At 47.7% G+C, this 27,253-nt stretch overlaps 1 protein-coding gene across 3 annotated transcripts in view; it reads right to left on the bottom strand.

Moving 5' to 3' along the window:
* The window catches only part of TGFBR3 (transforming growth factor beta receptor 3), a 216,895-nt gene that overhangs the window by 178,049 nt on the left and 11,593 nt on the right, over window positions 1-27,253 (bottom strand). For 2 of the 3 annotated variants that reach the window (XM_008264892.5, XM_070078049.2), the window contains exon 2: window positions 11,501-11,664. In XM_008264892.5, the coding sequence (XP_008263114.1) occupies window positions 11,501-11,561 (61 nt within the window). In that variant the 5' untranslated portion in view covers window positions 11,562-11,664. Of the gene's footprint in view, window positions 1-11,500; window positions 11,665-24,131; window positions 24,217-27,253 lie in introns of all 3 variants that reach the window. The other variant, XM_008264894.5, reaches the window with a different exon arrangement.

Genomic DNA, 27,253 nt, shown 5'->3' with positions numbered 1-27,253 from the left:
GCCACCTGGAGCACATGGAGCAGACTCCCACCTCGGGGCCTTTGCACATGGCTTTTTCTTCCACCTAGAACATTCTTTCTCCACACACCCTTTTAGCTCACTTCAAACTTTTGCTCCAACATCACCCTGCCCTCCCTGATTGCTTTACTGTAAACTGTGCTCCCCCCACGAACAATCTCCACCCCCTTTTTATCTTCCATTGAACCTGATAAAGTTCACATAATTTTTTGTTTGTTTCTGGTTTCTCCCCAGCAGAGATGGGATGTTTGCCTATTGTGTTCACAGCTATATCTCTAGCACCTGGAACAGTGTCTGAAACACAACAGATGCTCAGAGAACGTTTGCTCAATCAATCAACATTTTAGGAAACTTAACCGCATTAGAAGAAGGTAGAAAAAAATCCATTCTTGGGACCAACTCCAAAGTCCCCTCTTTCTGTGCCTCCGAAGCCAGCAGGGTACCTGAGACTTGGCCATCACTCATGGTTTACTACCCAGTTTAGACAAGTCCTCACCTAACGCACGGCACTTACTTACCAGCTTATAAATAGTGATTAATAGTTCTTTCCTCTAACTCATAGGAAAAGAAAGGGGCACTGGAAGCTACGTGGCATTTTGCTCCCCCACTTCGTGTAAGTGAAACGTTCAGCTGCTAAACCACACAGATGCATCGCGCCGCAGGAGCTCATCCCAGGAAACTGCTGTGCAGCCCAGGCCGCCACTGATGGAAATGGCAGAGCAGGAGCTGACCCGCGAGGCTGGCGCCCTGCTCTCCCTGCAACCTGGGCTGCCTGAATGCCCGCTGGATGGGGCAGACGGGAGAAAGGGAGGGATTCCTCCTGATGGCACTGGCTGGCCCTCTAGGCTAGGACCAAGTTATGCAGGCATGTGAGGACAGAGGGGAGGAACACAATGAACTAAACACAGTTTTATTGGGACTTTTTCTTTTGGCCATATATGGTTCCCCTCATTGCCAACAGAGAATAACTTCAAAATTAAAAAGAAAAAGCATGGGGGACTTCAACACCCCACTTTCATCAGAGCACCAGTGAACAGGTCACCCAGACCAAAAAACCAACAAAGAAACATCAAGTTAAACTTGAAATATACTTTCTTTAAAAATCAACTTTTTTCCCTTTGAAGGTAGTAAGATTTTCCACATTCCACTCTAGACTTTTTTTTTTTTTTTTTAAGATTTCTAAGCATTGGCAAGACACAGCCAGAGACTAGCTGGTCCCTAGAGCACCTGCTGCCTAGTCCTTGGCAGAAACATTCTGAGAGCAAGTGCATTTGAAGCCCTCTAGAATTCTGCCTGATTTACAGTGCCTGCTCAGAAAACACAAATACGACCAGGTTGGACTTCAGGGTAAATGTTTTTTAGACTAGTCTGGCAAAGACCGTTCTAGAGGAAGTGGAAGTGAGCGACTCACAAGGATGTGCTTTGGGGTGAGCCAGTCACCCGAGAGGGCAAGCTGCCGGGGGCTGCGGCCTGAGGAAGGCCCCAGCTGGCACGCTTCCTAGAACGCTCTCCGTTCCTACATCACTTCCAAAACCAGCACACTTAAGCTTGGAGCTCTATCGGTGATTCAAGGTGCCCCCAGAGTACAGGGGATTAGTTATCAAAGCAAACAAGCTGAGAAAATCTAATTTCCTATACACACAACTGTGTGAAAGTCTAAGCTTTGAGCAATTAAACAGCTGTGTAGGAACATACAGATAGCTCTGTCCCACTGGAAATGCTGATTGCTGTTTATAAAACAGGCCATCGCTGGTATCCTAAAAGCATCCAAATAAATCAGAAATCCAGAGAGCCGAGTGGCAATTATACAGCTGAGGACAAGGACGCGGGAGAGAGCGAGGCCTGGCTTCTGCCGGTTTGTCTGACATCACATCTTTGGATGCTCTTATTCTCACTCTTGTAAACATCTTCCTTACACTGTGTGCGCATCTGGTTACCCAACCAGCTATTAGTGAACGCTCCAAGCAAATGAAAAAAACAAGATAAAGCCCTTGTGGTGCTATCATATCCACCCACACTTGGGTTTCCGCAGGGCAATGAGATCCTTTTTTTTTTTCCTTAAGAGTTGTTTATTTATTTGAAAGGCAGAGCATTAGAGAGAGGGAGGGAGGGAGGGAGGGAGACAGAGAGATCTTCCATCTGTTGGTTCACTTCCCAGATGGCCACAACAGCAGAGGCTGGGTCAGGCCAAAGCCAAGAGCCAGGAACTCCATCCGGGTCTCCCGTATGGGTGGCGGGGGCCCAAATACTTGGGCTATCTTCTGCTGCCTTCATAGGCCATCAGCTGAGACTTGAACTGGAACCCCAGTATGGGATGTGGGTTTCACAAGCAAAGTTTTACTGGAATCCCCACCAAGGGAATCTTTGAGAAATGAATTTACCTTTCTATTGATCTCTACTAACTATCTCAATTCAGGGTGTGGTGTGTGTGTGCATTTCTGTGTGGAACTTGATGGGACTGGCAACTGTGGCGCAGTAGGTTAATCCTCTGCCTGCATTGCTGACATCCCATATGGGTGCCAGTTCGAGTCCCAGCTGCTCCTCTTCTGATCCAGCTCTCTGCTATGGCCTGGGAAAGCAGTGGAAGATGGCCCAAGTGGTTGGGCCCCTGCGCCCACATGAGAGACTCAGAAGTTCCTGGTTCCTGGCTTTGGATTAGATCAGCTCAGCTCCAGCTGATGAGGCTATTTAGGGAGTGAACCAGCAAATGGAAGACCTCTCTCTGTGTCTCTCTCTCAAATAAATAAATAAAATCTTTAAAAAAAAAAAAAAAAAAAGAACCTGACACACTTGAGGGCACGTGGTGTTCCCAGAGGGAACCCATGCTCAAATGCAGGCCATTCAGGATCCTTTTCTAATAGTGCTTTGCCCTTTAGAATAAACAGAAAGATTGGCACCCTACTAAGAGCAGGCATCACAACAGACAATATCCTTTCCCTGTGCATCCAAAGGCAGAATTCAACAAGAAGGTGGCTCTAATCCCCTCAAGACAAGAATCATCACAGACCAAATCAACTCACTGTGCTCCAAGACCCAGGCACTGGAGACGGAGGCCTCTCTTCAGCTCACAGCTTCCCGACTCCCTGCCCCTACTCTGGCAGTGGGCTTTGGCCAGCACCCTCCCCGCCTTCCTGCCCTGATGAGTTACACAGTCCCTGACCAGTCAACACAGAGGGGAAAACCAGGCGCAACCAGGATGTTAACACAAGTTCAAGAGAAAGGGTGGTGAAGGGATAAAGACAACTGGGTGTGTGGACACATGGAATACCATTCAGTCTTAAAAAGAGAAGGGATTCCTGGGCTTGGTCTGGCCCAGCATCTGGGGAGTGAACCAATGGAGGGAAGATCTTTCTGTATCCCTCCCTCCCTCCCTCTCTAACTCTTCCAAATAAACAAATAAAATCTGACAGAGAGAGAAAGAAGGGATTCCTGTCATTTGTCACAACATGGGTTAACCTGGAGGCACAGAGAGGCAAATACTGCATGGTGTCACTCACGCAGGGAATCTGAAATAGTCGAACACATAGAAACAGAGTAGAATGGTGATTACTGGAGGCCAGGGAGTGGGGGATCGAAAAAATGTCCACAGGGAGCAAAAATTCAATTACCCGGGGGGAGTAAGTTCCAGAGATCCACCATATGGCATGGTGACCACACCAACACAGCACTGTACTGCACACATGAAAACGGCTATGATAGTCGAATTTAAGTGTTCTTACCACAAAAAAAAAAAAAAAGGTATGTAAGGTATCACTTAGGTTCAATGGCTGGATTTAGCCATTCCACAATGTACGCATGTTCAAAACATCAAATATACACAGTGTATGCATTTATTAATTATTAATTAAAACCAACTTAAGGAATTTTAAAAAAATGAAAAAGAAAGAGTGTCTGTCCCTTGTAGGCAGCACAACAGAAAGAGCAGGAATTCTTGAGCTGCGACCCTGCCACTGAAGGTCCAATGACTGCTCCGAAGTGTCCGTCTTAATTTTTTTAATTGATTGGATTCTCTTTATACATTACATTTATCTTATATAAGCCACAGTTTCCTCATTTGTCAAATGAGTGTTGGAACAATATTAACAGCGGTGGCAGTAATGACACAAAAACAAGAACGATTCAAGCTATCTCATGAGATTTCTGTAAGAATTCAATGAACCAACATGTGTAGCATGCCCAGGAATGGCTGGCCCCTTGTCAAGAGGTGCCAAGAGGTGCACAGGAGCAAAAAGTAGCCCAAGATTTGTGGCTGAAGTTTGTCTGCACAGCTGGGTCTGAGTTCCAGTTTGAGTTGAGTCACCTCTCTAAACCACTTACCTTGGGGCAAGCATTTGGCATACCGGTTAAGATGGCTTTGGGACGGGACTCCTGCATCTCATATCAAAGTGCCCAGGTTCGAGTCCCAGCTCCACTCCAAATTCCAGCTTCCTGCTAATGCACATCCAGGGAGGAAGTGGTGATGATTCAAGTAGTAGGGCCCCTACCACCCACATAGGAAGCCTGGGTTGAGTTCCTGGCTCCCAATTTTGAACTAGCCTAGCCCTGGCTGCTAGGGCATTTCATGAGTGAACCAAGGCTAGGAACTTCTGTGTGTTTCTCTCTCTCTGTAACTCTGCCTTTTATAAAAAGATTTTTTAAAAATCATTCATTTATATACTGGAAAGGCAAAGCAACAGAGAGAGAGAGAAAGATATAAGAAAAAGAGAGAGAGATTTGCCATCTGCTGGTTCACTCCCTAAATGACTACAAGAGCCTGGGCTGGACCAGGCTGAGGCCAGGAGCCAGGAACTCCATCTGGGTCTCCCATGTGTGTGGCTGAGGCCCAAGCACTTGCACCGTCACTTGCTATCTTCCCAGGTGCATTAGCAGGGAGTTGGATCCAACGCGGACCAGCCAGGACTTGAACTGGCTCTCTGACATGGGATGCCAGTGTGGCAAGCGGTGGCTTAACCCCCTACACCAGCCCCTAGTTCAGAGTTTTCTCAGCAGGAAAACAACTCAGATTGGAACCATCTCACCTTTCCTGTGGACTCTACCTGGAACTCCAGGTACATCCAGTAGAGATGAAAAGAAATGTTTGCACAATAGCTATGCATGTACGTGTCATGGACAAGCTTCCAGGACGCATGTGGGCACCAAATCGAGACAGTGGAATGAGGGAAGCAGGCGTCCCATCACCGCTGGCACCGCCACCGGCAGCATTCCTGCAGGGCTCACCTCGGCAGACCCCTTGGACCTGGCACACAGGCCCGCAGAGGACAAGCCAAGTCCGTCCCTTCGACCAAACTGATTTCCCTGAATTCTCCATGCGTGCCTCTTTTTCTCATTATTAAGGCTCCTGGAAACATAGCCTAGTGCTGGAAGCCGCAGAGGCCACAGCTGGTATTTTTTAAACATGTGTAGAGCAGCGTTTCAAGTGGAAACCTAGCGAGCCCAAGGGAGCGAGCATTTATTGCTTAAGCTCCCCGTTTTCCTACATTACGTAGACAACAGCACCTAAGATAAAGCACCAATAAGTAGCTGGAGGTAACTTCTAACCAGGAGGCAGTACTGTGCTCACCCAGGGAGCGAGCCTACCCGGAGCACCGACACCCTCCCTGGGGGCTGCACAAGGACCCAGCACCAAGGCAGGGGAGGGAAGGATGAGTTCCGCATAACGCTGGGTCGTGGCTCTCGTCTCCTTCGCCCTCCACCACAGCCACAGAAGCAAAGGCTTCCAGGGAAGGCCCAGCCAAACTCCTCCCGCTGGAACAAGAGGGCCCCTACTATTCGAGCCCGGGCTCACTTTATGTGCTCTGCTGACGCTGCCCCGCCCCTGGCCAAGGATCTAACGGAGGCCTTTTACAGCCTTCACCCCTTCTGCTACCAAGAACTCTAAACTTTCCCTCTGATTTAGAGCTTCAAGGCGAGTTCCACGAAGTGAGAACACAAATAGAGAAGGCCTATTAACTACAGGGCAGGCGCTCAGTGCAGCGGCCTAAGACTCAGCTCGGGAGACCAGCAGCCCTTACCGGAGTGACTGGGTGCATGTCCCAGTTCCACTCCGACTCCAGCTTCCTACCAACGTGCACCCTGCAAAGCAGCAGGTGATGGGCCACGTGATTGGATCCCTGCCACCCACGTGGGAGACCCAGATGGAGTTCCTGGCTCCTGACTTCAGCTAACCCAGCTCAGCTAGCATTTGGGGAGTGGACCAGCAGATGGAAGATCTCTCTCTGCTTCTCTTTACCTTTCAAAACAAATGAAAATAAATTTTAAAAATAAAATATATTTTTTAAAGAATCAAGGTCATCATTTAAAAAAAAAAGAAAAGCAGCAGTAGCAGCAAAAGACCTATTACTTGAGAGTCCTTCTGCTCTGAGGCCTACACCTGTCTCTGCTCAGGCCCAAGAGGTTTAATCTGGTTCCAGGGAGTCATGCTGGTGGCTACTCACCTGACATTCAGTTAAGCCCAGAAGGTCACTTGTTCCACACTGAGGGTCTCCTGCCTCCAGGGGGCTCTACTGGTGGGTTAAACAAGAGGGTCAACTGCCTGGGCTCATTTCCCAGCTCTGCCACTTATTAGTTATAGGGCTATGGACAAACTGTCAGCCCAGCTGAGTCTCAGCTTCCTTGTTTGTGTAAGGAGGTGATGATGATGGCTATAACAGTACGCACCTCACGAGGTTATTAAGGCAAAATAAATTAGCTGATGGACAGCAAGCCCCGGGCATAAATGTCAGCTTGCATGCCAGTCCCTAGTTGTGTTAGAAGCTCACGAGGCGCATGCTCGGGCTCACTGTTGCCACAGTGTGAATCCTAGGAGGAAACAGTGCATGCTCCTGGCTGCAGGAGGTGGAAGGGAAGAATCCACAACTTCAGAATAAAATCCACAAGACCGGCTTTGATACTTAAGGTCCCGTCCAAGCTGCTACTACTCCATTTCCACATCCATTCTCTGGCTCAATAATTTGTTTAAAAAAAAAATGGGGCCTGGGCTGTGGCATAGCAGGTAAAGCCTCAGCCTGCAGTGCCGGCATCCCATATAGGTACCAGTTCAAGTCCCAGCTACTCCACTTCTAATCCAGCTCTCTGCTGTGGCCTGGGAAAGCAGTGAAAGATGGCCCAAGTCCTTGGGTTCCTGCACCCACATGGGAGACTCGGAGGAAGCTCCTGGCTCCTGGCTTGGGATCGGCTCAGCTCCAGCCATTGCGGCCAATTGGGGAGTGAACCATCGGATGGAAGACCTCGCTCTCTCTCTGCCCGTCCTTCTCTCTGTGTAACTCTGACTTGAAAATAAATAAAGAAATCTTTAAAATAAAGGGGGGAGTGGCTAGCACCGAATCGCCCCCACCAGGCACCTGCCCCTCTGCAGATTCTGCCTGGCCTTCGACGCAGAGCGCAAGTCCCACAGCTCCCACAGAGCCCTGCCAGGCTGCTCCAACCCACAGCTTCCCCTCCTGGCCCCTCCCGGCTCTCTGGGGTTCTACTTGGCCTTTGCCTTGCCTTGGTTATGTTGTGATATGGCGATATATTATAAGCCAAACTAAAGTACAGCCAGCTCGAGAGAGGAGATGAAACTGAGATTTCTTTGTATGGTTCTGAGTGATCGGTGCCACGCTTTTCATTTAGCAAAGGCTCAGTGAGTGATGTATTCAATGCTTCAAGAGGCTCAAAGCAAACCCATTCTTTCAAAAACAAGCGCCTTTCAGATTAATACTGCCTTATAGTATAGAGGTTCAAACTCTCCATCTCCACCTAGACTAAGTGAGTTTATGATTAATTCTGCCACCTGTTAGCTGTGTGACCTTGAGGAAGTTACTTAACCTCTCTGTACTGCCATGTCCTCATCTATAAACCAGGGGTAGTCAAAGTACGATACTTGCTGGGGTGGTTATGAGGATGAAATGAGCTAACGCAGGTGAAGCACTCGGAATGTGGTCCGGCACAGTTATTACTAAGCACTCACTATGCTGTCATCTTCTGAGGTACAACTCATTCTGACACCCAAAAAGCATTTTGTAAAGTTTGCTGAGGCCATCCAGAAAGCTGCTGGATACCAGTGCCTACTTCATTCAAAAACCCACCTTCTTCACTCAAAAGCCTCTGCACCAACAAGCCACCCCTACCTCTGTGCTACGTGCCAGGGGCCTCGTGTTATAAAGTCAGTAATTGTATTGCTCCTTCCAGCTCACAAAGCTTCGAGTGCGAGCACAGCAGAAATAAAGCACTTCCCCAATGGCTGGGCAGAGTAAGCAAGGGGTTAAGCAAAACTGTTCACTCTCCACTACATCAGTGCTGAGACAGCCATCCCACCATCCGCTTGCCCATGGAGGCCCTTCCTCGGTCTAACCCAGGCACCAGTGATAAGTACCCACCTGGGACAACTCCACATCTCATCACCATGACAGCAAACGTTCTCTTTCCTAGCAGGCATCCATCATATTCATATTCTCCCTCTCCACCCCCTCCACTCCACTACTTTTTAAAAAGACTTTAATTAAGCTCCATTTTAAGGCACAGTTAAAGGCAAAATAACTCTTCAATAATGAGACAAAATGAAACTGCTGACAGACAGTGACAGAGAGAGTGGGCAGTTCAGATTCACACACTGATATTCAAAACAAAAACTGAGCGTGGGCGTGTGGCATAGCAGTTAAGTTGTTGCCTGGGACACCGCATCCATATCCAAGTGCCTGGTTCGAGTCCCAGCTCCTCCACTTCTAACCCAGCTTCCTGCTCACATGCACCCTGGAAAGCAGCAGATGATGGCTCAGGTACGAGGGTCCCTTTCACCCCTATGGGACATTCAGATGGCACTCCAGGCTCCTGGCTTCAGCCCAGCTCAGTCCTAATGGCTGCGGGTATTTGGGGAATGAAGCAGCAAATGCAAGATATCTGTGTGTGTGTGTGTGTGTGTGTGCGCGCGCGCACGCACGTGCGTATCTGTCTCAGTCTCTATCTTTCAAATAAAATGAAAATAGAATTTAAAGAAAAAAACAAAAATCTGGCAACTTTCTTTCAAGACATCGGTAACAAAAAGGACATCATCCCTTCCAACCTCACAAGCCGTTTCAGCCAGGTGGCTTCCGCTCGGCCCGTGCCTGTGACACCCGATTTGAGTCTACTGGTCTTTCATGTGGTACGGCTTCTTCAGTATGACACAAGGTTAGGACGCAGATGTAAACTCTGGCTTCCCCACTCCCCAGCCCCATGACACTGCAAATTACCTCATCTCTCCCTATCTCATTCCTTCATCTATAAAACAGCAAAAATAATTGCACCTAACTCAGAGCTGTGCTTAAGAGAGCTCGTAAAATAAGACCATCCTGATTCAGTTTTATATTTATAATTGTTCAGCCCAGTGCCTGGTTGTGGTGCAATCTCAAGACATGGCAATTATTACCACTCTCCTCTGTATGTGCAATTCAATAGCCAAAACCAAGAGGCTAATCATTTCTCAAGTTAATGCTTTGCTTGTTGAAACCTGCCAGTTTCCAGAATTGGCCCAACAAATCAGTTTTATATAGCTCATTATAGAATAGACACAAAGCAAATTATAACGAAATAGAGCAAATTGGGCTTCCAAATTTCTTAAGCAACCTTGACAGAGAACACGAAGATGCTGGTGTGGGGGACTGGATACTCTGACTTAAGCAACACCATTCCAACCACGTTCTAGGCTTCTCATGGCCAGCTGCGCTCTGATGGCCTACAGGAAGCAGGGTGCATTTCTCTACTTTTTAAAAAATTACATATTGGGGCCAGCGCTGTGGCACAGCGGGTTAACGCCCTGGCCTGACGCGCCAACATCCCATATGGGCGCCAGTTCTAGTCCCAGCTGCTCCTCTTCCAATCCAGCTCTCTGCTATGGCCTGGGAAAGCAGTAGAAGAAAACCCAAGTCCTTGGGGCCCCTGCATCCACGTGGGAGACCCAGAAGAAGCTCTTGGCTCCTGGCTTCGGATCGGTGCAGCTCTGGCCATTGAGGCCAATTGGGGAGTGAACAATCAGATGGATTATCTCTCTCTCTCTGTCTTTCCTCTCTCTGTGTAATTATTTCAAAAAAAGAAATAAAATCTTTTTCAAAAATTACATATTAGCCGGCGCCGCAGCTCATTAGGCTAATCCTCCACCTAGCGGCGCCAGCACCCCGGGTTCTAGTCCCGGTCGGGGCGCCGGATTCTGTCCCAGTTGCCCCTCTTCCAGGCCAGCTCTCTGCTATGGCCCAGGAGTGCAGTGGAGGATGACCCAAGTGCTTGGGCCCTGCACCCCATGGGAGACCAGGAGAAGCACCTGGCTCCTGCCTTCAGATCAGCGCGATGTGCCGGCCGCAGCGCACTGGCCGCGGCGGCCATTGGAGGGTGAACCAACGGCAAAAGGAAGACCTTTCTCTCTGTCTCTCTCTCTCTCTCACTGTCCACTGCCTGTAAAAAAAAAAAAAAATTACATATTAAAGTATGTAAAGTAGACATAATTAGGGGCCAGCAGCCCACATTCCATCTGAGAGTAACTGAGGTAAAGCTGCTGCCATGCTCCCAATTCCAGCTTCTCTCATGCACACGCTGGGGGGCAGCAGTGATGGCTCAAGCAGCTGGGTCCCTGTCACTCATGTGGGTGACCCAGATGGAGTTCTGGGCTTGTGGCTTTGGCCTGGCCCAGCCCCAGCTGTTGTAGGCATTTAGAGAATGAACCAGCAGATGAGAGTTCACTCCCTTTCTCCTTTATCTTGCAAATAAAATAAATAAATAACTTTTTAACTAAAAAAAAAAATGCACCCAAGCAAGGAGTATCACCTCTGCCTAGACCTATTTATTTTGTAATAAAGTATAAAATCAGAGGCCGGCACTGTGGCATGGTAGGCTAAGCCTCTGCCTGCAGTCCCAGCATCCCATATGGGTGCCGGTTCGAGTCCTGGCTGTTCCATTTCTGAGCCAGCTCTCTGCTGTGGCCTGGGAAAGCAGTAGAACGGCACCTGTGTGGGAGGCCCAGAAGAAGCTCCTGGCTCCTGGCATTGGATCAGTTCAGCTCCAGCCGATGCAACCATCTGGGGAGTGAACCAGCAGATGAAAGACCTCTCTCCCTGTCTCTCCCTCTCTCTCTCTGTGACCTCTCAAATAAATAAATAAAATCTTTTTTAAAAAAAGTATAAAATGGCTTTCTTGAAACCCTTATTTAGGAACAAAAATGTAAGTATATTCTACTCAAAAACAAAACGAACTGGAATTAATTAGTAGCATATTTTTTTCTGCCAGTCTCAACATAGACAAGTAGTTAGATATATGTGTCACTGCCATTGGAATATTACACACCAGCCTGGTAAATGTAACACAGGCAAACATACCATGTATCTGTGGAGTAGTCAAATATTCTATTTCCCTAAGGAACACAACTCAAGTTTTACATTAACTCCACATGGACTTAATTCTTCCAAAGTAAAGACAGGACGGAAGGATACACCCAGAAAGAATACAATGAGTGTGCAATTGACGATACGCAGCTTACCTGCCGTGGCTACACAGGAGCTCATGAGGGCAAACACAGCGACCACGTAGCGGGAAGTCATCTTTGCTCCTCCAGCAGCGCCGCTCACACGGCCACCTTGCCTAACCACAGTCTTCACGAATCCGCAATGGCCTCGCAGTCCTTCGTCGCGGTTTCCAAGCTGCCTATAAAAGTAAACAAATTTCAGTCCAAACACTGAATGCAGAAACTTCCTTTCATAAACAAGTGCACATTAAAGGTAAATGAAGGATCTCTGAAACGGGTAAGAAATTTATCATATGGTCTGGCATTGTGGTGTAGTCACTTAAGCCCCACCTGTGACACTGGCAACCCCTATCTGAGCCCTGGTTTGAGTCCTGGTCTCCACTTCTGATCCAGCTCCCTGCTAAGGAGCCTGGGGAAGCAACAGAGGATGGCCCAAGTGCTGGACCCCAGCCATCCGTGTGGGAGGCCCAGATGGTATTCCAGGCTCCCTAGCTTCAGCCTGGCCCAGCGCTGGCTGCTGTAGTCATTTGAGGAGTGAACAAGCAGATGGAAGATCTTTCTCTTCTCTCTGCATTTCAAATAAATAAATAAATCTTCAAAAAATAAAAACAGAGAGAAATGTATCATAGATGCCGAACAGCAGTAGGAGTGGTAATTACCTACAAAAGGTTTTTATGGTAAATACTTTCACAAATCACATGCTTACTTTTGACACTTTAAACCCTTCAGTTCTATATGGGAGAGTAAGGAATACAGAAGAAACTCAGGGCATATTGTAGCAGAACATCGGCCGTTCAGCCGTGGTCCTAGAGTCAACAGTGACACTTGATACACATGGTCCCTCCTGCCAGCAAGGAGGCACAAATAGCTCTGATTAGAGACTCACTCTAATGTTATAATGACAGGGTTATCACAAGGATCAAATTAAATTACATCAAGACCCTATCTGAAAAAATACAGAACCACAAAAAGGCAAAGTTCTTATTTCTCTGTTTGCTGACATTTTAAAAAGAAAAAAGGGGCCGGCGTTGTGACATAGGGGGTTAAGCTGCCTCCTGCAACACCAGCATCCCATAGGAACACCAGTTCGAATCCCAGCTGCTCCACTTCTGATCCAGCTCCCAGTGAATTGACCTGGGAAAGCAGCAAAACATGACCGAGTTACTTGGGCCCCTGACACTGGTGTGGGAGACCTGGATGGAGTTCCATGCTTCTGTCTTCAGCCTGGCCCAGCCCTAGCCCTGGCCATTGTGGCTATTTGGGGAGTGAACCAGCAGGTAGACAATCTCTTTCTTTCCCTTTCTCTCTGCAATTCTGCCCTTCAAATAAATGAACAAACAAATAAATCTTTAAAAAGAATAAAAGAGGAAAAAGCCTTTCCTCTGTCTCACTCGGACTCTGGTAACTCTACAGGATCGAGGCCTCTACCCAGCTCCTATCCAGTCTTTTTTTCTTTTTTTAAGATTTATCTTTATTTATTTGAAAGAGTTACAGAGAGAGGTAGAGACAGAGAGAGGTCTTCCATCCAATGGTTCACTCCCCAAATGGCCACAACAGCCAGAGAGAGCCAGGAGCTTCTTCTGGGTCTCCCACATGGGTGCAGGGGCCAAAGGACTTGGGCCATCTTCTACTGCTTTCCCAGGCCATAGCAGAGAGCTGGATTGGAAGAGGAGCAGCCGGGACTAGAACCGGTGCCCATATGGGATGCCAGCGCTTCAGGCCAGGGAGTTAACCTGCTGTGCCACAGCGCCGGCCCTTTCAGTCTTGAATGAGAGTTTGGAGGTGGTTTGCTTAACTTGAAAATTTCTGGGGTTGGAGCTGTGGAATAGTGGGTAAAGCTGCTGCCTGCAGTGCCGGCATCCCAAATGGGCACCGGTTTGAGTCCCGGCTGCTCTACTCCCAATTCAGCTCTCTGCTATGGTCTGGGAAAGCAGTAGAAAATGGCCCAACTCCTTGGGCCCCTGCACCCACATGGAAGACTCAGAAGAAGCTCCTGGCTCCTGGCTCCGGATCAATGCAGCTCAGGCCGTTGCAGCCAACTGGGGAGTGAATCAGCGATGGAAGACCTCTCTCTCTGCCTCTCCTTCTCTTTGTGTATAACTCCTTCAAATAAATAAATGAATCTTTTTTTTTTTTTTTTTTTTTTTTTTTTTTGACAGGCAGAGTGGACAGTGAGAGAGAGAGACAGAGAGAGAAAGGTCTTCCTTTTGCCGTTGGTTCACCCTCCAATGGCCGCCGCTGCAGCCGGCGCACCGCGCTGATCCTGGCAGGAGCCAGGAGCCAGGTGCTTTTCCTGGTCTCCCATGGGGTGCAGGGCCCAAGCACCTGGGCCATCCTCCACTGCACTCCCTGGCCATAGCAGAGAGCTGGCCTGGAAGAGGGGCAACCGGGACAGAATCCGGCGCCCCAACCGGGACTAGAACCCGGTGTGCCGGCGCCGCAAGGTGGAGGATTAGCCTATTGAGCCACGGCGCCGGCTCAATAAATGAATCTTAAGAAAGAAAGAAAGAAAGAAAGAAAGGAAGGAAGGAAGGAAGGAAGGAAGGAAGGAAGGAAGGAAGGAAGGAAGGAAGGAAGGAAGGAAGGAAGGAAGGAAGGAAGGAAGAAAATTTCTCCCTGGCCCTAACAGTTCAATTGTTTAGACACTCTGAGCCTGGCACAGCTCACAGGTGTCTGATTCAGCAAGCGTTTAATGCACACCTAGCTCGTTCCAGCAATGGTTCCCCCTCATTTGCAATAAAACTCATCCAACAACTGGATAAAAGTGCAAAGACCCTGCATGCTCTAAGCCTGGGAGGAAGCAGGCGGTAAGCTTTCAGCACCCATCTCAAATGGCAGGTTGCAGCCTGGTCACCTTCACCCAGAAACTACCACACACAAGGGCTTCTTGCTAACCTCAGAGACAAAGCCAGCCGGGGCACTTGTAGGAGACAGCATAAAAACAGCATAACAACAATAGTAAAATGAGTTTCTAACTAAATGTCCTTAGCTCACTCCTCGCAGTGATCCAAGCTCTTCACAGTTTCAACACTAACTGCCCAGGAGGAGGGAAGGAAGGTGACTGAGGGACAGGGGTGGGAGGGAGCAGGAGCTCACCGCATTCCCTTCGGGTTTTGTACATGTACAGATATTACTTGTCTAGAAATACTAACAATAAAGTCCTAATTTCAAACAGAATTTCTTAGGGGTAACACTTAACCTAGAGGTTAAGATGCCCATGACCCACACCAGAGTACCTAGGTTCAATTCCCAGTTCCAGTTCCTGTTTCCAGCTTCCTGCTAATGTAGACTCTGGGAGGCAGCAGTGATGGCTCAGATAATTGGATTCCTGTCCAGTTAGACAGCCTGGACTGAGTTCCCAGCTCCCTACTCTAGCCTCAGCCCAGGGCTGCTGAAGGCATTTGGGGAGTGGGCCTGTAGATGAGAACTCATTCTCTATCACTCTTGCTCTCTCTCCTCTTTTACTCTTTCACTCTCTCTCAAATCATTTTAACAAAATAATTTCTGAAATGTTTTAAAATTATTACACACATAAGAGGCACTGTGGTTCAATCCTGGCATATGGCATTGATTAAGAGCTTAGTTAGAGTAGAACATGGACAATGATGGAAGTTAGCACTCTGTCCAGGTCCTCCTACCACCCATCAAATGGGAGCTGGGATTATGCAGATTACACTTCATGAATGAACCTATACTATGGTAGGATAGGCTGTTCTGAGGATTTATTTTATTTATACACACACACACACACAATTACAACAGTGCCTAGCACACAAGAAGCCATTTTCTTCTTGCCCATCTCTGAGATATTTACACTGATAAATCAGTACAGGACTAGTGTGACGGCACAGCAGGTCAAGCCACTGCTCGTGATGCCAGCACCTCATACCTAAATGCCAGTTCAAGTCCTGATCCAGCTTCCTACTAATGTGCCTGGGAAGGAAGGAGAAGGCATCCCAAGTACTTGGACCCCCGCTATCTATGTAGGACACCTGGATGGAGTTCCAGGCTCCTGGCTTTGGCCTGGCCCAAACCTGGCTTTTATGACCACTGGGGGAGTAAACCAGCAGGTGGAAAACACCCCTCTCTCTCTCCCTCTCCCCAACCCCCATCTCTGTTTCTCCCTCTCTGTAGCTCTGCCTTTTAAATAAGTCTGTTTTTAAAATATTAGAATGTAGGCGCCGCGGCTCACTAGGCTAATTCTCCTCCTGCGGCGCCGGCACACCGGGTTCTAGTCCCGGTTGGGGCGCCGGATTCTGTCCCGGTTGCCCCTCTTCCAGGCCAGCTCTCTGCTGTGGCCAGGGAGTGCAGTGGAGGATGACCCAAGTGCTTGGGCCCTGCACCCCATGGGAGACCAGGAGAAGTACCTGGCTCCTGCCATCGGATCAGCGCGGTGCGCCAGCTGCAGCGCGCCGGCCACGGTGGCCATTGGAGGGTGAACCAACGGCAAAGGAAGACCTTTCTCTCTGTCTCTCTCTCTCACTGTCCACTCTGCCTGTCAAAAAAAAAAAAAAAAAAGAAAATATTAGAATGTAGTTACTTATATAATTCTTAGCTATCACTGTAAAACCAGTTAAATCTTATTTACTGCAAAATAAACATTATAGCAGACCAAAAAAAGAGACATACACTACAGAGTAGAACCACTAAAAGAACAATATATCCAGCCGGCACTGCGGTTCACTAGGCTAATCCTCCGCCTTGCGGCGCCGGCACACCGGGTTCTAGTCCTGGTTGGGGCGCTGGATTCTGTCCCGGTTGCCCCTCTTCCAGGCCAGCTCTCTGCTGTGGCCACGGAGTACAGTGGAGAATGGCCCAAGTGTTTGGGCCCTGCACCCCATGGGAGACCAGGATAAGTACCTGGCTCCTGCCATCGGATCAGCGCGGTGCGCCGGCTGCAGCGGCGGCCATTGGAGGGTAAACCAACGGCAAGGGAAGACCTTTCTCTCTGTCTGTCTCTCTCTCACTGTCCACTCTGCCTGTCAAAAAAAAAAAAAAATATATATATATATATATATATATAGCCGTGCAGAAGCACAAGTTTGCTGATGGCACAATGGTCTTGTCTCAAAAACTGACAAAGCTAGAGAGACAATTTGGAAGCCATGATATGGTCTTCAAACATGTCTTTGAGTTCAATTATCATCATAATTGCACATCACCTCAGATAAATGGAAAGCTTCTGTTAACTTAAAGACTCAACAACAGTAAAGAGACTTTAGCTCACTTTTTCCCCTTTTTCAAAAAAAAAAAAATGGATTTCCAAGGGAGACATTTGGCCTGGTGGTTAAGTAAGGCACCCATGTGCCACACTGGAGTACCTGGGCTCAAGTCTCATTCCCAGTTCCCAGTTCCAGCTTCCTGCCAGTGCAGATCCTGGGAGGCAGTGGTGATGGCTCAAGAAATTGAGTCCTTTCCACCCACATTAGAGATCCGGGTTGGGGTCCCAGCTCCCAACTTCAGCCCAGCCCAGCCCAGGCCACTTGGGGGATAGGCCAGTGGATGGGAGTACTGTCTCTGTCTCTCAAATTAAAAAAAAAAAAAAAAAAAAAAAAAAAAGATTTCCTGTATGAATTGACAGGGAAGAACTCTCCAAAATAATATGCTATTTCGGCAAATGCTACAGGCACGTGTTTTCAAGCAAGCTCTAGGAGCTCTTGGAAGAAGATGGCTTCCCAGAGGATTTGTATGGGGCTCAGGATCACAAGCGGCGCGAGGCCGGGTGGGTATTTAATGGGCTTGCGTCACCCCCTGCCCGCCGCTGCAGAGGGTCTGCGGGACTGAGCCGCGTTAATCCGGGGCTGAAGGAGCCTGCGGAAAAGAAAGGCAAATGATTCTATTAAAAATATAGACTGCAAATTGCTGACAAGAATATTGGGCAATTATTAAAATGCAGCAATTACAGATATAACAGAGCCAAGCCAAACAGCTTGGTGCCCAAAGGCAAACCACAGCGAGTTCACACCGGATCCGAAAACATCTCCGAGGAAGTCCAAGACAAGTTGAAACTCCACGCTGCTGTTTCTAACAAAGGCAGTGCTTTTTCTGCTCTGGGTTTAAAAGGCTATCCGTAGTGTGACTTGGTCAGATGAAAATAAACTGCTGAAGGTTTCTGTCTCATCTGTCCAGTGTGGTGACAGCATCCTAACGCGAGGAGAAGGAAACCAGGGAGCGTGTCGTTCCCCTTGGCTAGAGCTCCGTTTCTCGCCAAGACTTGCACACGTGGGCGTCCAAACACACGGCCTGGGGACCAGTTCCCTGCTCAGAGGAATGCTCGCGGCTGAAGGCTGCTGGGAAGCTGTAGATTGGAAGCCCAACTAGGGAAATCCAAACTCTCTTCTTCTAGGGGGGTTCTTTCACACTCAGGGCGCACAGGCCAGGGACCCCTGATGCTGGCTTTGTGGTCTCAGCTCACTCAGTCTCTTTGGACCTTATGAGCCAAATGCTTTCTTCAGAAGTAACCACAGGGTGCTCTGAGGTCATGAAAGCACAATTTGGGGACTACTGTGGAACAGCCTCTTGTCCACCTCTCAGCAAGGTGTCCCACTGAGAGCATTTAGTATCCACAAATTAACAGAAGAACATTCTGAGTGAGCCCTTAATGGCTTATGGAAATCAAAAATAGATGAACGTGCTCATTTCAGAGTTCCCCTGTGCTTATTTCTGAAGTCATTAAACTGGTCACGAGGGCCCCAGCTGCCGGGTGCCCCTCAGGTACGTGCAGGATTAGCTGAAAAGAATCCCACACAGATGGATCCTTACAAGCAATCATGCTTAAACCAACGTTCAAAAGGAACTGATTGGGAACACTATTCCCTGAGTTGAGGCTTTTTGTTTGTTTCTGGAGAACAAATCTTGCTCTATCTTTAAGGAAAATTGCGACAAAAATGGATGTCTGACAGTAAGCCAAGAGACAGTAAGAAAAAAATTACTACTCCCTAAAAGCTAGCATGCACAACTATCTACATGAGATGAGGTGAAATCATAACCAAATTGTGATTCACTTGTAAGCAACATGCTGAAGAGTACATCAACAGTGCTCAAAAGTTGGAAGACAACAACATGATTTTAAAGACAAAGAGCCCGAAAACCCAAGACCAGTGCTTGCCCCAAATAACAGGGCAGAGGTCAAGGCTCAGAACTGGGTCTCTTCCCATGACCACCACTCCGCGTCCCAGCTTCAGGTTCGCCACAAGCTGGGCCTCATTCCCTCTCAGTAGTCAGTCTCGGAACACAGAACATTCATTCCAAGGGAAGGAGAATCCTTCCACATCGTTGATATGCTCTCCACACACAGCATCACTGACCACAACTGTAACTTTATTCAGGGCCAAGGACGGAAACAATAATAAATAAAGTTCTTTGAAAATGCAAAGGGCAAGTTGAAGCACAAATCTATGCTTTGCCATACTCGAACACCAACCCTATTTCACCCGCACTTGTGGAGGGGTACGGAAGAGTCAGGAAATAGTCAACAAATGTGAAGGTCTTAAGGACAGAGATATATTGGGTGGAACTGAAAAATCACCATCGCCCAAATCCAAATAGTAAACAACACCTGAGTTTCTGGTACCTTACGTATAAAACAGTTTTCTAACAGATCCATTAAAATGTTTCTAGGCTACATTTAAGTGAACTTTCTGGAGAAGTACACGCTGTGAATTCTGCAAATGGTAAAATAACAGCTGGTGCAGGAGCTGCTCTGATGGCCAGTCAGTATGCTGTTCAGGGGATCAGAACAGAGGCAGGATGGATGACATTGATTTCTAGCTTGGCAGCCTGTACACGAGGGGTGTACAGGATGTAGAACAGATACTGTTGTTTGTCTGATGACATTTGGATGCCCTTAAAACCTGTACACAGAGAAAGCAAAGCCGCCTTCCTGAGGCACAATAGCAACTCTCAGATTTCTCCACTATGCAGGAAAACTGGATAATTCCCAATCTCCGTTTACTGGCAAATTTGGCACAAGAAGGCCAAGTCCTAGATCTGGATAAGAAATCTCTGGATGCACATCCAAGTACTATCGATATTCAGCAAATATTTACTACTGTGTGCCAGGCCCTGTCCAGGAAGCCAAGAGTACAACAGTGAACAAAGGAGCCAAAAGTGCTGCCCTGGCAGAGCTCAGTGGAGGGCACTAAGAGCTTATGGAAAATGGAAGTAAAAGACACATTTATTTTGACGTGGGACAATTTTGAAATCCGTGCAGTTTCTTCATAATACACGTTTTCCACAAAGTTTCTGAAGCCCCCTCATTATGCACGAATTTCAAGACTTCGTTGTACCCAAACAAACTTTTAATTCCATCCGCCACCAACTTTCTCAAGTATCCTGGTATCCCAGTAAAGGTAGTATCACTTACTACTTCAGGCAAGACATTTCATTTCCCGAGCTTCCTTTCTTCTCTCAACAAATCTTTGTTCATTGCTAACTTGATGCCAGCCAATGTGGATGTATTGATCAAGCAAAGAGACACGTTCTTTGTCCCCCTTGGGCTTAAAATCCTGTCCGCATACAGAGATAAATAATCAAAAGTTTGTAATTACACAAGAGGATAAGAGCTCTAAAGGAAAGGTGGAATTGCACAATATGGTGAGAGCTCGGGAGGAGCAGTTATCAGCCACCTGAGGCTATGCAAGGACAATGGAGAGAGGCAGCAGTTCAGGGCCCTGACACCAGAGGGAGCAGGGCTGCAGGGCCAAAAGGGAAAGAGCGGGATTCAAGAAGGGGTTCAAGCAGGGAAGCAGCCAATCAGCTGGGGTTGGGGAGATTTCCATGGATACTGAATTAGAGCACAGAGGAGGCCTGGGCACATGGAATGCCACTTTGGGTCCTACAGCCACAGATCAGGTGGAAAAGGATGCAGGTGCAAACAGAATGGGGTGCGGGATTTCTCCTTCGTAACGAAACCTCCCTACATCACAGGGTTGCCGCAAGAACTACGGGCGGCTGGGCGTATGTCTCCTTAGCAGGCTGTCTCTACCAAAGACATCTATTATCCTGGGGCCTTAAGGTTAATCAAGGTCCCAACACATTTTGCCAGCCAGTGCCAGGAAAAGACAAGACTTACGTGCACTAGTCAAGAATTTCACGGGAAGCCAGTGGAAGGGAGGCAGAAGGCTCCTGGGGTGGGAGCTGAGGCTCGAGGCTGGCCTGCACTCCCCCTGCGCCGCTCAGGCTGCACTCCAGGGCGGGCCTCCTGGCTCGGAGCACGCTCAGCACATCTGGCCCTGGCATCCGTGGCCGAGAAGGACTGCAGTCAGTCCTTAAAAGCCCAAGCGCCACAGACCTCACTCCCAAGTGAAATACAGCAAAACAGGCAGGCTGGGCATGGGCACAACCCACAAGGTTGTTTAAATAAATAAATACATATATATATATATATTTCAAATTCACAAACTAGGTAGGATTTTTTAGCCACTTCTGCGATACTTTAAGAGTCACTCTTTCTATTTAACATTTCCAATATGTCTGTTGCTTATCATCTTATGAGAGTGTCTACTTTAAAGCTAGAATGCAGACAGAACTAAATTTGGGAGTTCAAAATCTGGCTGGCTGACTACTGCCTCGGCTGCCATATGGTGACAATACTTTGATTACAACACATGAAACAGAATATGTGGTGGTATCTAAAGCAATACCTGACCCTACACAGTCCATTTTCAACAAATAGTAGTCACTGCTGTTTTATGGTTAAAATACACTTAGACTTGCAAACCACTAGTAGCAAGATAATATAAGTAGTAGTTTATAGCAAAATTTTGCATTTTTTTAAAGATGTACTTATTTATTTGAGAGGCAAAGTTATAGAGAGGCAGAGGCAGAGAGAGAAAGAGAGGTCTTCCTTCTGCTGGTTCACTCCCCAGATGGCCGCATCAAGCTGAAGCCAGGAGCCAGAACTTCTTCCCCGTCTTTCACATGAGTGCAGAGGCCCAAGGACTTAGGCCATTTTCCACTGCTTTCCCAGGCCACAGCAGAGAGCTGGATCGGAAATGGAGCAGCCAGGACTCGAACCATATGGGATGTCGGCACTGCAGGCAGCAGCTTTATCCACCATGCCAAAATGCCTGCCCTGGAATTTTATATTTTTTTAAGATTTATTTATTTGAAAGGCAGAGTTACAGGAAGAAAAAGAGGGAGAGACAGGGAAAGAGATCTTCCATTCACTGGTTCACTCTCCAAATGGCTGCAATGGCCAGGGCTGGACCAAGTCTAAGACAGAAGCCAGGAGTTTCCTAGGTCTCCTACATGCATGGCAAGGGCCAAGTACTTGGACCATCTTCCACTGCTTTCCCAGGCACATTAGCAGGGAGCTGGATTAGGGGTGGAACAGCCAGGATTTGAACCGGTGCCCATTTAGGACGCCAGCGTCACAGAGGGCAGCTTTACCCATTAAGCCATACTGCCAGCTCCAGCAGTTTCCCTCTCTCACACTAACTCCCCTACCCCTTCCCTGCCTCTCAAATAAAGAAAGGGGACCAGTGTTGTGATGCAGATTAAACCCGCATTCCACATCAGACTGCCAATTTCAGTCCTGGCTGCTTTACTTCCAATCCAGCATCCTGCTAATGTGCTTGGAAAGGCAATGGAAAATGGCCCAAGTACTTGGGCAACTGCCAACATGTAAGAGACCTAGATGAAACCAGCGGCTAGAAGGGAGAAGATATTTCTCATTCTCATTCTCTCTCTCTCTCTCTTGCTTTGCCTTTCAAATAAATAAATCTTTAAACAAAATTCTAATAGGCTCTGGCATAGCAGATTAAGCTGCCACCTGCAACACCAGCATCCCTTATGGGTACCAGTCGTGTCCCAGCTGCTCCACTTCTGATCCAGCTCCCTGCTAATGCAATTGGGAAAGCAGATGATGGCCCAAGTACTTAGGTCCCTGCCATCCACATGGGAGACCTAAATGAAGCTCCCAGCTCCTGGCTTCAGCCTGGCCCAGCCCTGGCTACTGCAGCCATTTGGGGAGTGAACCAGCAGATGGAAGACCTCTCTCTCTGTCTCTCCTTCTCTATCTGTAACTCTGCCTTTTAAATAAACAAATAAATCTTTAAATCATAATAATAATAAAAGAACTGAAAACATTCTCAAGAAAACAAGAGGCAGAAGTTCTGTCATCAGTGTTAATTACAAGCTCAGACAACATTCTGGTCTTTATATTCCTCATCTCTAGTAAGACACTGGATCAGAATGTATTCCATTTTATACCTTACTTATAATTTTCATTATCTTAAAGCCCTCATAGAAAATGAGACCTTAAACACACTTGTGGAAATCTGAAATGCATGATCATATAATGGCTAGCAGGAATAATTTAGCAATACTGGAAACTGTTATCTGAGAAAAACATTCAACTTGATAATATAACAGTCAATAAAATACTGACTATATTAGTGGTATTAAATATATAATATATATAAGCAGAAAAATGATTAAGGCAGTATCTTTATAGCAATTCAAGCACACACAAAACCTGAACATGGTCAGATCTACTCATTTGATCAAAATCTGCCATTTTTTATACTATTCTTCGAAGTGCAAGAATTCATCTCTTCCCCAAAGCCACTTCTGATTAATCCCAGCCCACTATATCACTGTCTCTTTAACATCTTGGGAATAATTTGTTTCATGTTATCTCCTACTCAGAGCCAACTCAGAATGTTAGAATTAGATATCTACTCCAACCCTTTAATTTTACAGCTAAGCAAACCAAGAATTAGAAAGACTCAAAGACCTGATGCACTGTTACACAGCTAGTCAGTAGCAAAGCCAAGACTTGTCCACGTGCTGCTCTGTAATTATTCTGGGGCTGTTCAGTGTTTGTACCCCACACTCGTGGTCTTATTTCAGGCTAACTCCTTGATTTCTTCTGACCCCACAGACAGCTTGACCACCATTTACTGTGCACTTACTGTGTGCTTCACAGTTTCCCATTCAGTCTTCTCAACAACCCAAAGAGACAGAAGAGTGAGGCTCCAAAGGTTGAAGCAGGGGCCGGCACTGAGGTGTGGCGGGTAAAGCCATCGCCTGCACTGCCGGCATCCCATATGGATGCTGGCTCAAGTCCCAGCTACTCCACTTCCGATCCAGATCTCTGCTATGTCCTGGGAAAGCAGTAAAAGATGGTCCAAGTCCTCGGGCCTGGAAGAAGCTCCTGGCTCCTGGCTTCAGATTGGCGCAACTCTGGCTGTTGCAACCAACTGGGGAGTGAACCAGCAGATGGAAAACCTCTGCCTCTCCTCTCTGTGTAACTCTCTGCCTTTCAAATAAATAAATAAATCTTAAAAAAAAAAAAAAAAAAGAGTGAAGCAATCCCAAGGTCCCAGGCTAGAAAGTTCCCAGCACCAGCATTTGAGCCCAAGTCCATGTAATTCTACAGCCTGTGCTCTTTACCGCTGCAAACAGGAGCTGCTTCAGAGGCAACTGACTGCCCAGGAAAAAAAAAAAAAAAGAAATATTGGCTCTACAGCTGGTCACAAAACCATGTGGACACCAGAGACCCTGTATGAACGGTCACATTCTGGCAGTGGACAGTCTGACAAGATCAGACACAAGGAACAAATGATTTTGTCTTGAAACCATGGTGGCAAGGTTTGATCAGTTTTATTCTGCTTCATTCATTCCCTCAACAAACACTCACCAGTATCTACCATATGTGGGGCACTGTTCAGGGAGCTGAGCACACAACAGTAAACTAAATACATCCCTGTTTTCATGGAGTTCACCTGCAAAGAAGGAGGGAGGGGAGACAGAAAAAATACATATCAAGGCATGGAAGTCCTACGGCAAAAAATAATGAAGCTCATAAAAGAGAGAGTGGAGAGAGAGATGCAAGGTCAAAGCCAAGAGGCATGAACACCACCCAGGGCTCCCACACAGGTGGCAGAGGCCCAAGCACTTGGGCCATCATTCACTGCCTTCCAAAGCACACTAGCAGGATGCTGGATCAGAAGCAGAGCAGCCAGGACTCAAACCAGCACTCTGGTATAGGATACTGGCATCTCAAGCAGCAGCTTAACCTGCTGCACCGCCAAGCCAGCCCCAGGGACAAGGCCTGGATGCTATCTGAAGGCAAGGCATTCCAGGCAGTGGGACTAGCAAGTGCAAAAGCCCAGAGGAGAGAGCATCCCAAGGGGTTGGGGGATGTAGGCACTGACTGCAGTGTAACGTACTGGAAAGTATGGGACCCCCACAGCCCACCTAGGTTTAAACCCTATAATTACAATCAACTTACTTAAACCTCCACGCCTGATGGGCAAAGTAGAGATGATGATTCTATCTCCTTCACGGGGTTGTGTTATGAGGACCAAGTGAGTTAATAACATAGCAAGAACTTAATACCTCGCGTGGTGCTGGGAGGGCTCAGCGAGTGACAGCTAGGGACGTTAAGTAGTCACTGTTCATTCTGCTTCCCATTTGATAATTTTGAACACTGTGGCAAAATTACCCACTGGCCTTACACGTGGCCAACAACTTCCTCCCAAGCCCTCGACTCCCTTGGTTGGGCTTCCTGTCCTGGGGAGGAGGGCCCTGTAGGAGCCACAGGGATGTTATCTTGGTAGAGGCAAGGTACCCTAACCTGAATGTTACACCAATATAAATCATGCTCCTCACGCCCTATAACCACTACCCGCTCCGATCCCACTCTTCACACGTGGTTCCTTCGCCCTTGGATGTAAGTCTAGTTTCATAGCACCGGGTCCCACCAGTCTCATTCCTCAGCGGCATCGCTGACTGAAGTAAGGAGGAATCGCAATTCAATCCTCTCTCTCCGGAAGGGTTAAAACGTCACTTCAGAATTAAGATGGTAATTGAACTTTTAAAAGAATCTTTCTCTGATGTCCTTTTTGCCTAAAACCAACATGTCTTTCCAAAGACATCTGAACATCAAAGCAAAACTCATCTGGCCTGGAAGATGCAATGCTGTTCCCTGGAGCCCAGCCCCCAAGCAGAGCAGCTTCTAGAAAGTACTGGGAGCCTCCCAGAGGGATGGGCTCAGAGCCAAGGGCAGATGTCGGGGCCACAGGGAAACTCTGCCTGCTGCCCCATCCCCTCCCCGCCGCAGCGCTTCTCTTTAATGCTGTGTTTACTTTTCATCTTTGTAGTCGAAGGGGTTAAAGGGCAAACCACAGGTGGAGAGAAACCGCGGCAAGCCCCTGCCTGTTAGAGGCAAAATGGGAGTCTTCCCAAACCACTTGTAAGGCTGGGGAGAGGCCCCAGTCGCTCAATTAAAAAGAGATCAGGGTTCTCGTCTAACAGGTCTTACACGAGGCTTTTAAAAATCAGATTCTCATTCTTCCAGACAAGCTAATGGTTTTCCCTTTCTAATGCCCTGAGTGTACAGTTAACTGGAGCTATCAGAAACCCATAAAATCTACTTCTGCTCACTCACTGATTCATTCCACAAGTATTTATCAAGCATCTGCTCCATGCCAAGACTGTGCTAGGTATGGAGACTCAACAGGGAACAAAACATACAAAGCCCTGCCCTCGTGGAGTTCACATTGTAGTTTGGAGACAGACCACAACCAAGACCCAGCAGATAGGGATAAATGCTCTAAGAAAACGCACCAGAGAAGAGCAAAGGAAGCATGTGTGTCGGCCTTTGGTTTAGTTTGGTTTCTCGGTTTTGCCTAAGGATCTACAGGAAGTCAACTATGTTGATATCCAGGAAAGAAACATTCCAAGAGAAGGAAACAGCACATGCAAAGGCCCTGTGACAGCATGTCTGACCTGCTCAGGGAACAGTGCAGATCAGGCAGCTGGAGCAGAGTGAGCCGAGAAGAAAGGTAACAGCCTGAAGTGATGCGCTGGCTGTCCAGGACTTTCTGGATCACTGTAAGAACTGCAGCTTTTACTCTAAGAAAGACAGGAACAGTCAAGCATGTTAAGCAAAGGAATGATGGGATCTGACTTAGGCTCTATCAGAGGCCTGCTGGCTACTGGGTAAAGACTGGACTGCAGAGGGACAGGGCAGGCAGCACTGCCCACCAGTTGCATGGCCCTGGGCAGCTCACCTAACCGCGCTGGTTGTTCTCATCTTCAGAGAGACTTAGGATTATTTCTTTCCTTTTTTTTTTTTTTTTTTTTTTTTTTTTTTTTTTTTTTTTTTTTTGACAGGCAGAGTGGACAGTGAGAGAGAGAGAGACAGAGAGAAAGGTCTTCCTTTTGCCGTTGGTTCACCCCCGCAATGGCTGCTACGGCCGGCACACTAAAGCCGGCACACCGCGCTGATCTGAAGGCAGGAGCCAGGTGCTTATCCTGGTCTCCCATGGGGTGCAGGGCCCAAACACTTGGGCCATCCCCCACTGCACTCCCAGGCCACAGCAGAGAGCTGGCCTGGAAGAGGGGCAACCGGGACAGAATCCGGTGCCCCAACCAGGACTAGAACCCGGGATGCCAGCGCCGCAGGCGGAGGATTAGCCTAGTGAGCCATGGCGCTGGCCATGATTATTTCTAAAAGGCCTACTCTAACCCTAAACGCCTCGATTCTCAGTTGTTTTCCTGCATCCTTTCTGTAGCTATAATCTAGAATGGTGGTTAAGTTTGAGTTTTCCCCAAAGCTTTAACTGAACTGAAGCTGAGTCGGAGAATTCAATTTGACAACACATATTTCAGAGCAGATGTATGCGACACACCCAGGATACAAACAGATAAGACTTGGCCAGAGGAAGAAAACAGCTCTCAGGAGCTAGCAAAAGCAGCACCTGCCAGGAGGAGTCTGGAGGAGCTGACATCAGTGAGAGCCTCCAATAACAGAAG

Source organism: Oryctolagus cuniculus, chromosome 7 (genome assembly GCF_051225735.1).
Source record: "Oryctolagus cuniculus isolate XC-2025 breed Fujian yellow rabbit chromosome 7, ASM5122573v1, whole genome shotgun sequence".
NCBI lineage: Eukaryota > Metazoa > Chordata > Mammalia > Lagomorpha > Leporidae > Oryctolagus > Oryctolagus cuniculus.
This window is presented reverse-complemented; position numbering and strand designations above follow the sequence as displayed.